Genomic DNA, 11,431 nt, shown 5'->3' on the forward strand with positions numbered 1-11,431 from the left:
ACAGGACAAACCGACAATTAAGAAATATAAGCACAAACAAGACTGATTCGTCTAGCTTCGACAACTGGATTTTTTTTCTCTTTTTTTTGCATCAATTCTTTTTTGTTGTGTTTTTAGGCCCTCCCTTTTATAAGGGGGGGGGGTTAGGTGTGTTTATGTGCAACCAAAAACCAAAACCAAGTGTCAAATTAAGATTTTATTATTTCGGTCCAGGACGCAGTCCAGCCCCGGCGGTGCCCACCCGGTCGCGGAAAGCCTCAAGCGTACCGGCAGAGACCGCGTGCTCCCTCTCCAGGGCCACCCGTTGCGCGGAGGATGCCGCGGAAGAGAGGCGGACAGTCGGAGCGACCGCCCCCGCGGGCCGCGCCCAAACCGGACCTGCGGATAGCCACCTCGGACAGGCCCACGAGGACGTCCACAGAACTACCCCAGCAACCCCTTCTCCTCCTCCTCCTCTCCCCCCCTCCTCCTCCTCCTCCCTCACCGGGCGGCCAAAGATCAGGAGTCAGGGCTCCAAACTTGCTCTGTTACCTCTTGTTCCAAAGTGAGAGCACGTGGCCGGGGACAGTGGCTGTCAATCAAATTAAAGGCGGGCGTTGAAGTCTCGCGCGCGCACGCGCGCACTGGGGAGGGCGGGGTCTGAGAAGTTGTCGCGAGACCTGGGCCTAGAGGCGGAGCGCGGAGCTCGGAGTTTGAATTTGGTGCGCTCGGAGCCGGACACGCGATGGTGAGAAGCCGGGGGTGGGATCGGTCTCCGTTCTCTCTCCCTGCCGAGTGTGGGCTTTATGTGACCCTTTACTTACAAATAAGAGCCGGGATTGAGACTCCGGGAGGCGCGCAACGCACGGTATTTCAGCCCGGCCTCATTCCAGGACCCGCGGGCCGGAGGCCGCGCTGGAGCCGGGTACTTTCCTGCAGGCCTAACCCCGGGAAGTGGTGTAAGCGCCTCCTCGGGGGTGCGGGGGCGGGACTTGCAGTCTCCATCTGCAGGAATGCGAGGGATTTAAAGCGGGAGTTGCAATGTTTTCAAATATTTTTTTAAAATACCTCTTTCAAACCGTGTTAAATGCGCAGTTTTTCGCTTTTCAAGGACCTTGGACAACCAATGGAAACAATTCTCAGCTAATAAATTGCTTGCATTTCTAATAGTCAACGGGAAATTGAGGAGCAAATATGTAAGGAGATTACAGACAGCTGCAAGAAAAATAGGGTGGTAATAGTAGGGGACTTTAACTTTCCCAACATTGACTGGGACAGCCATAGCATTAGGGGCTTGGATGGAGAGAAATTTGTTGAGTGTATTCAGGATGAATTTCTCATTCAGTATGTGGATGGCCCAACTAGAGAGGGGGCAAAACTTGACCTCCTCTTGGGAAATAAGGAAGGGCAGGTGACAGAAGTGTTAGTGAGGGATCACTTTGGGACCAGTGATCATAATTCCATTAGTTTTAAGATAGCTATGGAGAAGGATAGGTCTGGCCCAAAAGTTAAAATTCTAAATTGGGGAAAGGCCAATTTTGATGGTATTAGACAGGAACTTTCAGAAGTTGATTGGGAGAGTCTGTTGGCAGGCAAAGGGACGTCTGGTAAGTGGGAGGCTTTCAAAAGTGTGTTAACCAGGGTTCAGGGTAAGCACATTCCTTATAAAGTGAAGGGCAAGGCTGGTAGAAGTAGGGAACCTTGGATGACTCGGGAGATTGAGGCACTAGTCAAAAATAAGAAGGAGGCATATGACATGCATAGGCAGCTGGGATCAAGTGGATCCCTTGAAGAGTATAGAGATTGCCGGAGTAGAGTTAAGAGAGAAATCAGGAGGGCAAAAAGGGGATATGAGATTGCTTTGGCAGATCAGGCAAAGGTGAATCCAAAGAGCTTCTACAAATACATAAAGGGCAAAAGGGTAACTAGGGAGAGAGTAGGGCCTCTTAAGGATCAACAAGGTCATCTAAGTGCGGAACCACAAGAGATGGGTGAGATCCTGAATGAATATTTCACATCGGTATTTACGGTTGAGAAAGGCATGGATGTTAGGGAACTTGGGGAAATAATTAGTGATGTCTTGAGGAGTGTACATATTACAGAGAGGGAGGTGCTGGAAGTCTTAACGCGCATCAAGGTAGATAAATCTCCGGGACCTGATGAAATGTATCCCAGGACGTTATGGGAGGTTAGGGAGGAAATTGCGGGTCCCCTAGCAGAGATATTTGAATCATCCACCGCTACAGGTGAGGTGCCTGAAGATTGGAGGGTAGCAAATGTTGTGCCTTTGTTTAAGAAGGGCGGCAGGGAAAAGCCTGGGAACTACAGACCAGTGAGCCTGACATCTGTAGTGGGTAAGTTGTTAGAGGGTATTCTGAGGGACAGGATCTACAGGCATTTGGAGAGGCAGGGACTAATTAGGAACAGTCAGCATGGTTTTGTGAGAGGAAAATCATGTCTCACGAATTTGATTGAGTTTTTTGAAGGGGTAACCAAGAAGATAGATGAGGGCTGTGCAGTAGACGTGGTCTACATGGACTTCAGCAAAGCATTTGACAAGGTACCGCATGGTAGGTTGTTACATAAGGTTAAATCTCATGGGATCCAAGGTGAGGTAGCCAATTGGATACAAAATTGGCTTGACGACAGAAGACAGAGGGTGGTTGTCGAGGGTTGTTTTTCAAACTGGATGCCTGTGTCCAGCGGTGTGCCTCAGGGATCGGTGCTGGGTCCGCTGTTATTTGTTATTTATATTAATGATTTGGATGAGAATTTAGGAGGCATGGTTAGTAAGTTTGCAGATGACACCAAGATTGGTGGCATTGTGGACAGTGAAGAAGGTTATCTAGGATTGCAACGGGATCTTGATAAATTGGGCCAGTGGGCCGATGAATGGCAGATGGAGTTTAATTTAGATAAATGTGAGGTGATGCATTTTGGTAGATCGAATCGGGCCAGGACCTACTCCGTTAATGGTAGGGCGTTGGGGAGAGTTATAGAACAAAGAGATCTAGGAGTACAGGTTCATAGCTCCTTGAAAGTGGAGTCACAGGTGGATAGGGTGGTGAAGAAGGCATTCAGCATGCTTGGTTTCATTGGTCAGAACATTGAATGCAGGAGTTGGGATGTCTTGTTGAAGTTGTACAGGGCATTGGTGAGGCCACACTTGGAGTACTGTGTACAGTTCTGGTCACCCTATTATAGAAAGGATATTATTAAACTAGAAAGAGTGCAGAAAAGATTTACTAGGATGCTACCGGGACTTGATGGTTTGACTTACAGGGAGAGGTTAGACAGACTGGGACTTTATTCCCTGGAGATTAGGAGGTTAAGGGGTGATCTTATAGAAGTCTATAAAATAATGAGGGGCATAGATAAGGTCGATAGTCAAAATCTTTTCCCAAAGGTAGGGGAGTCTATAACGAGGGGGCACAGATTTAAGGTGAGAGGGGAGAGATACAAAAGGATCCAGAGGGGCAATTTTTTCACTCAAAGGGCGGTGAGTGTCTGGAACGAGCTGCCAGAGGCAGTAGTAGAGGCGGGTACAATTTTGTCTTTTAAAAAGCATTTGGACAGTTACATGGGGAAGATGGGTATCGAGGGATATGGGCCAAGTGCAGGCAATTGGGACTACCTTAGTGGTATAAACTGGGCGACATGGACATGTTGGGCCGAAGGGCCTGTTTCCATGTTGTAACTTCTATGATTCTATAATAGTGCTTTCATGTCCTCTGGCCATTCCAAATTGCTTCACAATCAATGAATTGCTATGCAAGTGAGTTCATTATTTAAGCACACATGGCTGCCAAGTACACAGCAAGGTCCCACAGACAGCAAGTGAACGACCAGTTAATCTGATTTTTGGTAGCGTTGGTTGAAGGAGGAATGTTGGCCAGGACACCAGGAGAACTTCCTGCCTCAGTTCAAATAGTGCCACCGGGTCTTTTATGTTCGCCTGTGAATGGTAGATATAGTTCTTGGTTTAATGCCCAATCTGAATGACGGCACCTTTGACAGTGCGGCACTCCCTCAGTACCGCACTGGAGTGTCAGCCTTGATTACGTGTTATCAAACGGTGTGCATAATGTGAATAAGTGTAGTGGGGCTTGAACCCACACATTTCTGACTTGGTTGAGAGTCCTACCAACTGAGCAGGGGACCCTCAAACCTTCACAAGATCAACTGTACTTTGCTCATTTTAAAGTTAAGATGATTTGATGTAAAAAGGTAAGCAAGTTTACAACATAAATCTCATGGCTGAAGAATGCCCTGGCTCAATTTAATCAGTTCCTCTTTTTGTTTTAGTTGTTTTATTCGTTTTTCAAATCCTTGGTTGGGAAAGATGTAGTAGTGGAGCTAAAGAATGATCTCAGGTGAGTGCAATTTGTTTTGGTCTGTTGCTGACAGCAAGTGATGCTAGTGAACTATAAGCAGTGCCATTTTGTGAAGTTTTCAATGTTCTTATCTGCAATGGGTCACTCTCGCCTCTTTTAAAGAGTAAAACAGTCCTTTCAATGTAATGCTCTCTTTGCTTTTCCACCTCTTCCCATCCAAGTGATTTTAGGAAATTGAAACTTCCTACTTGATGGGGAGAATTCCTAGTTTTAATATTTACTTTTCCTGGTTGAGACCTGATTTCTGGTCTCTGTCTTAATGAAGTCAAAGCCTTGTTGGGCACCTCTGCAAAGAATCCAATAGATCAGATGGGGCCAATTATAGTATAGAGTGTAGAAGATTGAGGTGATCTAGAATCATAGAATGATCCAGCACAGAAGGAGGCCATTTGGCCCATTTTGCCTGTTCTGGCTCTTTGAAAGAGTTACCCAATTAGTCCCACTCCCCTGCTCTTTCCCCATAGCCCTGCAGATTTTTCCACTTCATGTATTTATATCTAAATGAGGTGTTTAAGATGATTAAAGAATTTGATCGGGTGGAGTCCAGAACAAGTGGCATAAACTTAAAGTTAGAGCTAGGCTATTCAGGAGTGATGTCAGGAAGCACTTCTTCACATAAAGGGTGGTGGAAATCTGGAACTCTCTTCCACCCCACCCCCCCAAAAAAGCTGAGAGGCTGGGGGGTCAAATTGAAAATTTCAAAACTGACATTTTTGTTAGGCAACGATATAAAGGGTTATGGAACCAAGGTGGGTAAATGGAGTTAAGATACAGAGCAGCCATGATCAATTTGAATGATGGAAAAGTCTCGGTGTTGACTGGCCTACTCCACTTATGTTCCTATGACTTAAACCAGGAAAATTGCATTTGTCCAATTCCGCAGCAGAAGTTGGGATTTTCCAGACTTGCGTGCGTTTTTATTGATCCCTGTGGCTGGAAATGTGTTTGGTTTGTGGGATTCCTTCTGGACCTGCAGCTGATGTCAGTGGATTTGCCTTGGTGCACTAGAGGATGAGCCTACACGGGAATGGGAAGAAGTTTAACGGCTAGCAATGTCATCCACTAGGTGGGGGAGATATTAGTGATCCTGAAATTTGTTTGGGGGCGGGGGGAGCGATTCTATATCAAAAATGTTGTGCTCCACTATTTCTTTCCCTTTTTTAAAAAAGGACTGGTGATTCAGTTCAGATACCACTGCGTGCTACAAACTGGATTCAATGACCCTGATCACAGTGGAATTGCCCTCACTTGTATTAACTCCCAAGTTTCAAATCCTTCCAACTGTAATCCTGCACCTTTTCAACTGACTTTTTATATTTATAATAATTGTACCCATGTTTGAATTAAATATTCTGTGGCCAGCAGTCAGATCTGATAAACTAGTTACAGCTGACTTCAATTCGCTGAACTTTGCTTTGGAATTATCTGGTCAGCCTAGTGACCAGAAAGTAAGAATGGATTAATGGATGAGTTTTGCTCCTCACCCAAAATATTGCAAAGATGGCAGCAAACTATTTCTTAAACTAAAGGGTGATAAAGTTAACAGTACATCAAAATTACTAGTCTGCACAGGTATACGAACAATACAGTTAACTTGAAGTGAATAGAACATCATCTGTGGTCCTTTACCGTACCTCGATATTATGAAGGCTACAAGTTCACAAGACGTTTGAGCATGTTGCAGAGCAGAAAACGCGGGAAAGTTCTAAATGACTTTCCAGTGTTGCATCGAGCCTACAGCCCAACTGATCTGTGCCGGTGTTTATGCTCCACATGAGCCTCCTCGCACCCCGTCTTCATTTCACCCTATGAGCATATCCTTCTATTCCTTTCTCCCTCGTGTTTACATAGCTTCTCATTAAATGCATCTATGCTAGTTGCCTCAACTACTCATTGTGGTAGCTCATTCCACATTGAAATGGTAACGTTGAGTGGTAACAGAGGTACCGCCCTGCTGACTGTTGCTTAACCCCCTCTACATGTGAATCCTGGATCTGTAGGATGACTTGGTTACAAGTTCAAGCTGTGGTGCAATGACCCTGTGGTGGGGGAGTCCAGAACAAGGGGGGGCATAACCTTAAAATTAGCACTAGGCTGCGCAGAGGTGATGCCAGGCAGTACTTCTTCACGCAAAGGTTAGTGGAAATCTGGAACATTCTCCAAAAGCTCTTGAGGCTGGAGGTCAATTGAAAATTTCAAAATAGAGATTGATAAATTTTTGTTAGGCAAAGGGTATTAAGGGTTACGGAACCAAGGATGTAAGATTCAGATCGGCCATGATCTAATTGAATGGTGGAATAGATTTGATGGGCTGAATGGCCTCCTGTTCCTATGTTCCCTGTGATTACGTAAGTAGGGAATGAAAAAAAGACCAGGACCCACTGTACTCGCCCCTTCCATTGGATTATCTAGATTTTACAACTCTGCAGCTCCAGTGAGTCTCCTGAGGGAGGTGAACAACATCAAAAAGGACAAAATGAATTAATTGACTCCCTACCGCCAAAGGCAATTGAGTTTTTTAAGAAAAGGTAGCATTGGAGAGTCATGAGCAGCTTTCCACCTGTCTGTTTTCTGATCTGCAGAGGTTTTAGTGAATTTGTAACCTTCACAATATTGAAGAAATGTAACGGGCCACAGAAGATGTCCTATTCACTTCAAGAATTGTTTGCATATCTGTCCAGACTAATATTTTTGATGCAGTGTTTACTTGCCTCCCTTTTAATATTCAGGAATGGTTTGTTGCCATGTTTGTAATCTGTTCTTAACTCTCCCTTCAAATTAACTAATAGTTTCAGTAAAAATGAGGTGATCATTTGAGGTTCAAGCCATTCTCAGGCTACCAAAAATACAATTAGGCCCAGACTTAGTAAAGGCTCTTTTCCTGCTGTAACTGACTATGGGTTTCTGATAAAGTTTCTGGGTTGTTTGTACTTTGTAAGTCTTGTAAGAGTGGTGGGGTGCAGGGGAAAGGGTAACTGCGTTGCATGTTAGAAAGTAAAAAGATGTGACGTGATTTCTATTGCAAAAATAATAAGGTTGTAATGTAACTTTTTCCCTCCCTTTATTTCAGCATCTGTGGAACCCTGCACTCTGTCGATCAGGTGAGTGTTACCTATTTGAACAGAGTGATACTGAAATATAGCTTCATTGTAATTAAATATCAAAACTGCACAGAACAATTTTGAAGGTATAGGTCAGGACAAGCGGCTGTTTATTTCCCTCGAGCTTATTGTTGCTTCATCCAACCTGGATTTAGCCTTTGTTCCCTGTGGAACTTCCGTGTAGAAAATGTTTAAAGTTCTTGCTTTGCCCCTAGCGAGCCCAGTTACTGACCTTTTTTGAAAACTCCTCTTCGTACTATCTCCTCCCCAATATATTTATGTCGCCGTCTCCCCCACATTGCTCTCTTTGCTCAGGAGGGTAGGATTGCCCAGGTTGCTGTGAGTGTGCTATTTTGCAACTAGGCCACTGGGCAGATTGAGCAATAGATGGATTCTGTCCCTGCTCATTTTTTGCATCTTTTGCCTAACTCTCTCCCTCCTGAGACTGACTTTTTTTTCACCTAATGGGAGCCCAAATCTGAATGTCTAAGAAAAAATGTCCATAAGAGGTTGATCTTACTGTCGTCTTATCCTTTCAGTACCTGAATATCAAACTGACAGATATCAGTGTCACCGATCCAGAGAAATATCCACACATGGTGAGTGATGTGAATGTTTATTGAGTCTTTTGTAGGGATTGTGCGCGTTCTAATAGATTTCCACTCCCAGCGATCAGAGGCCGGATAATGATAGAGCAGTTGGGGTGGTGGGTGGGGGGGAGGGAGATCTGAGGGTGTTTCTTTCTCCTGATATCTGACTGGAGAGGCTTTGGCAGATCACAGCCTGCCCTTCGGTTGGGAAACGTAGGTAGTTGGATCTCGTCATTTGGGGGGGAGAAGAAGAAATAATATAAAATTACTGCTGTGTTCCTCAAATGGTTAACTACAGACAAAAAATGGACAAAAGAGCCAAAGGAGGAGGTATTAGGAGCAGTGTCCAAACCCGCGACCTCTACCACCTAGAAGGACAAGAGCAGCCGGCACATGGGAACAACACCACCTGCATGTTCCCCTCCAAGTCACACACCATCCCGACTTGGAAATATATCGCCGTTCCTTCATCGTCACTGGGACAAAATCCTGGAACTCCCTTCCTAACAGCACTGTGGGAGAACCTTCACCACACGGACTGCAGCGGTTCAAGGCGGCGGCTCACCACCACCACCTTCTCAAGGGCAATTAGGGATGGGCAATAAATGCCGGCCTCGCCAACGACACCCACATCCCATGAACGAATTTTTTTTTTAAAAAGACAAATGCGAGGAGACATTGAGTTTTGGAGTGCAGTAAACTGATGTTTACAGGTCTGCCGTTAGTGGGAGCAGTTTGGGATAAGTAAACAATTTGGGCAACTATATATTCTTATTGTCTGGGAGCCAATTACAAGCTGGAATCTAATGGAGGGATTCAAATTACATAAAATGCAAGAATGAGAATACAGCGATTTTTATAAACATAGCTAAACTCCGCTCGAGACTTTTTGTAAAATAAATTCTGTAACTATGGTGATGTACCAGTCTGTTGCTTTTGTTCACAATGATGTGAGTTTTAAAGTCTGATTTTTGTTAGGAGATGGAATGCCCGGTCAGTGGTGGAGGCAGAATCTATAGTAGCTTTTAAAAAGGAAGTGGATAAATATTTGGGGGAGGAAAAAAAGATCAAATGAGTGTGAGGAAAGGACAACAGCGTGCATTTATACAGCACCTTTTAACATAGAAAGGTCTCCCAAAGTGTTTCAAAGGTATAAGAAAAAATGGACAAAAGAGCCAAAGGAGGAGGTATTAGGAGCGGTGTCCAAAATCTTGGTCAAAGAGGTGGGTTTTAAGAAAGGAGGTGGAGGCAGAGGGGTTTAGGGAGAGATTTCCATAGTTTGAGACCTAGGCGGCTAAAGTCACGGCCGCCAACGGGAGAAGACACCGGATGGCATCGCAGGAATGTGTTGAGATGTTCTCGCAGGATTGCAATACGTGAATGAAGGCTAAATGTTGTGTTGAGCAGAAAAATATTTGAGGCGGGGGAGGGGGGAAACTGAAAGCAACCCTTTTTCACTGAGGTTAACACTCACTCTTGCCAAAAGTGAATTATTCTGACCCACCTGTAAAACACGTGTCCTGAAATTAGCATTCCCACGTTCGAGGTGCTTTTAACTGCACCCCTCTCCTTACTGCCTCTTGTCTCCCACCCTTCCCTCCCAGCTCCAGGCTCCTACGCAGTTACCTGTAGAAAGAGTGTATCTCACCTTCCCGTTAATACTTTTGGAGGAAAGTGCATTTCTTGGACCCCCTCCTCTTTGAGTTTGGAGAGGCAAACCTCTGATTAGTGCAACCCCCCTCCCCCAGTGGGTTAGCTCACTTTAACCTGTGAAGTGAAAATGCAGGGCCAGCACAAAGGAGGAAACTCCTTGGGGGTCCACTGCCTACCTGGTCTCTTGGTCCCTTCTGTTCCTCTCCCTTCTACCTTGCTTCCCACCTCTGCTTGAGCTAATCACTCCCCAAGTGCATAGCCACAGGAGATGGACTAGTGACGTCCATAGCTACCCCAGCCCTCTTAAACTTAGTAGTGGGGTTACTCTGGTACAAAATGGACATGGCTCATAAAGGAAAAGTGTTACTACTTTATTAAAAGGGTTTTAGTTTTGTTTCTTTAAAATCCTCTTGATTTGATTGCCTGTACAACGCTTGCACTCCAATGAGGGTATTAATGCTGGACCTTCTCCCTCCCAGCTCTCCGTGAAGAACTGCTTTATCCGTGGTTCAGTGGTGCGTTACGTGCAGCTCCCAGCTGATGAGGTGGATACACAGTTGCTACAGGATGCAGCGAGGAAAGAAGCCATGCAGCAGAAGCAATGAGATTAAACCACAGTGTGGACATTAACGGGAAGTGGAGGGGTGAAAGACACGAGTTTGGGAATTTACACTTACTGACTCACAGCTGCCAAATGCCCCCCCCCCCCCCCCCCCCCCCAAAAAAATCTGAATTCTAATTTCAACAAATTGCTTTTTATATGACGTTGCCTATGAATTGTTTTTTTGGAGACCCCTCCCCTCTCAAACCAGCAGCAACTGAAAAGGCAGGTGGACAGGCTCTGCCTCAACCAATTTACATTGCCACAAGGATGGGCACCAGTGCCTCTCCCTCTCCCTCTCCCCATCCCCACAGTGACATGGCCGAATTTGGATATCAGTGGTGGCCAGCGTTCTCTGTCTAAGCTTGATTGCACCAAGATAGTGCATCGCTCCTACATGTAATTTCCAACCAACTGCCCTGAATACTGGTGACCAATATATATTTTTTCATTTTTAAAAATCATTTGGAAACTTTTTTTGAGATCTTGTCGAAAAGAAGAATTCTTGACCTTTGCATTAAGTTTAAAAAAAAAAGTTAAGACAAGTTTTTGACGCGTTTACCAAAAATCATGCCCACCAACTGAGTTGAATGATTTACGGTGTGGTTAAGTATGCCATTTACTTAAAAGTAAAGGCGATACAAGTATGTTGCTTGTGCTGAGACTATTTGGTAGCTGGAACTCGTAGTGTAGAACTGAAATCCCAGCATGAAAGGGGCAGGAGGCCGTGCTGGACAAACTTGACCAATCAACAGAATTACAGGACGGACACGTATCGTTTAATTTCACTTGAATGGGATTCAACTTCTCAAGCAAGCTTGTGGTATTATGTGATGAATTTTCTGTTAGTGCATTGGAAAATGCACTCTTTGTTTTCCTGTTTTTTTTGCTGTTTATACAGTGCATTGGAGGTGAGTCAAAATGCAAGTAGACTCAGTTTATGTCTGATTGGAGGTACACAGCTTGCAATTTTTAAAAAATTACTAAACTGGCGTTTTTTTGCAAATAAAGCTGAAAGCAGCTTTGTTTCTGTACTGTACAGCTGGGCGTCCAATATGTTTGAGGTGTTGTGATGTAACATCACTGTAGAATTAAAAAAAAAATACTTCAGGA

At 44.8% G+C, this 11,431-nt stretch overlaps 1 protein-coding gene across 1 annotated transcript; it reads left to right on the forward strand.

Annotated features, from left to right (window-relative positions):
* The first annotated feature begins 639 nt into the window (after positions 1-639).
* On the forward strand, positions 640-11,431 carry smx5. Its single transcript, XM_067973927.1, has 5 exons — positions 640-727; positions 4,285-4,352; positions 7,444-7,474; positions 8,014-8,073; positions 10,197-11,431. Exons 1-5 carry the CDS (start codon positions 725-727, stop codon positions 10,320-10,322), a joined length of 288 nt encoding a protein of 95 aa, XP_067830028.1. The 5' UTR covers positions 640-724; the 3' UTR covers positions 10,323-11,431.

Source organism: Heptranchias perlo, chromosome 39, assembly GCF_035084215.1.
Source record: "Heptranchias perlo isolate sHepPer1 chromosome 39, sHepPer1.hap1, whole genome shotgun sequence".
NCBI classification, from domain to species: domain Eukaryota; kingdom Metazoa; phylum Chordata; class Chondrichthyes; order Hexanchiformes; family Hexanchidae; genus Heptranchias; species Heptranchias perlo.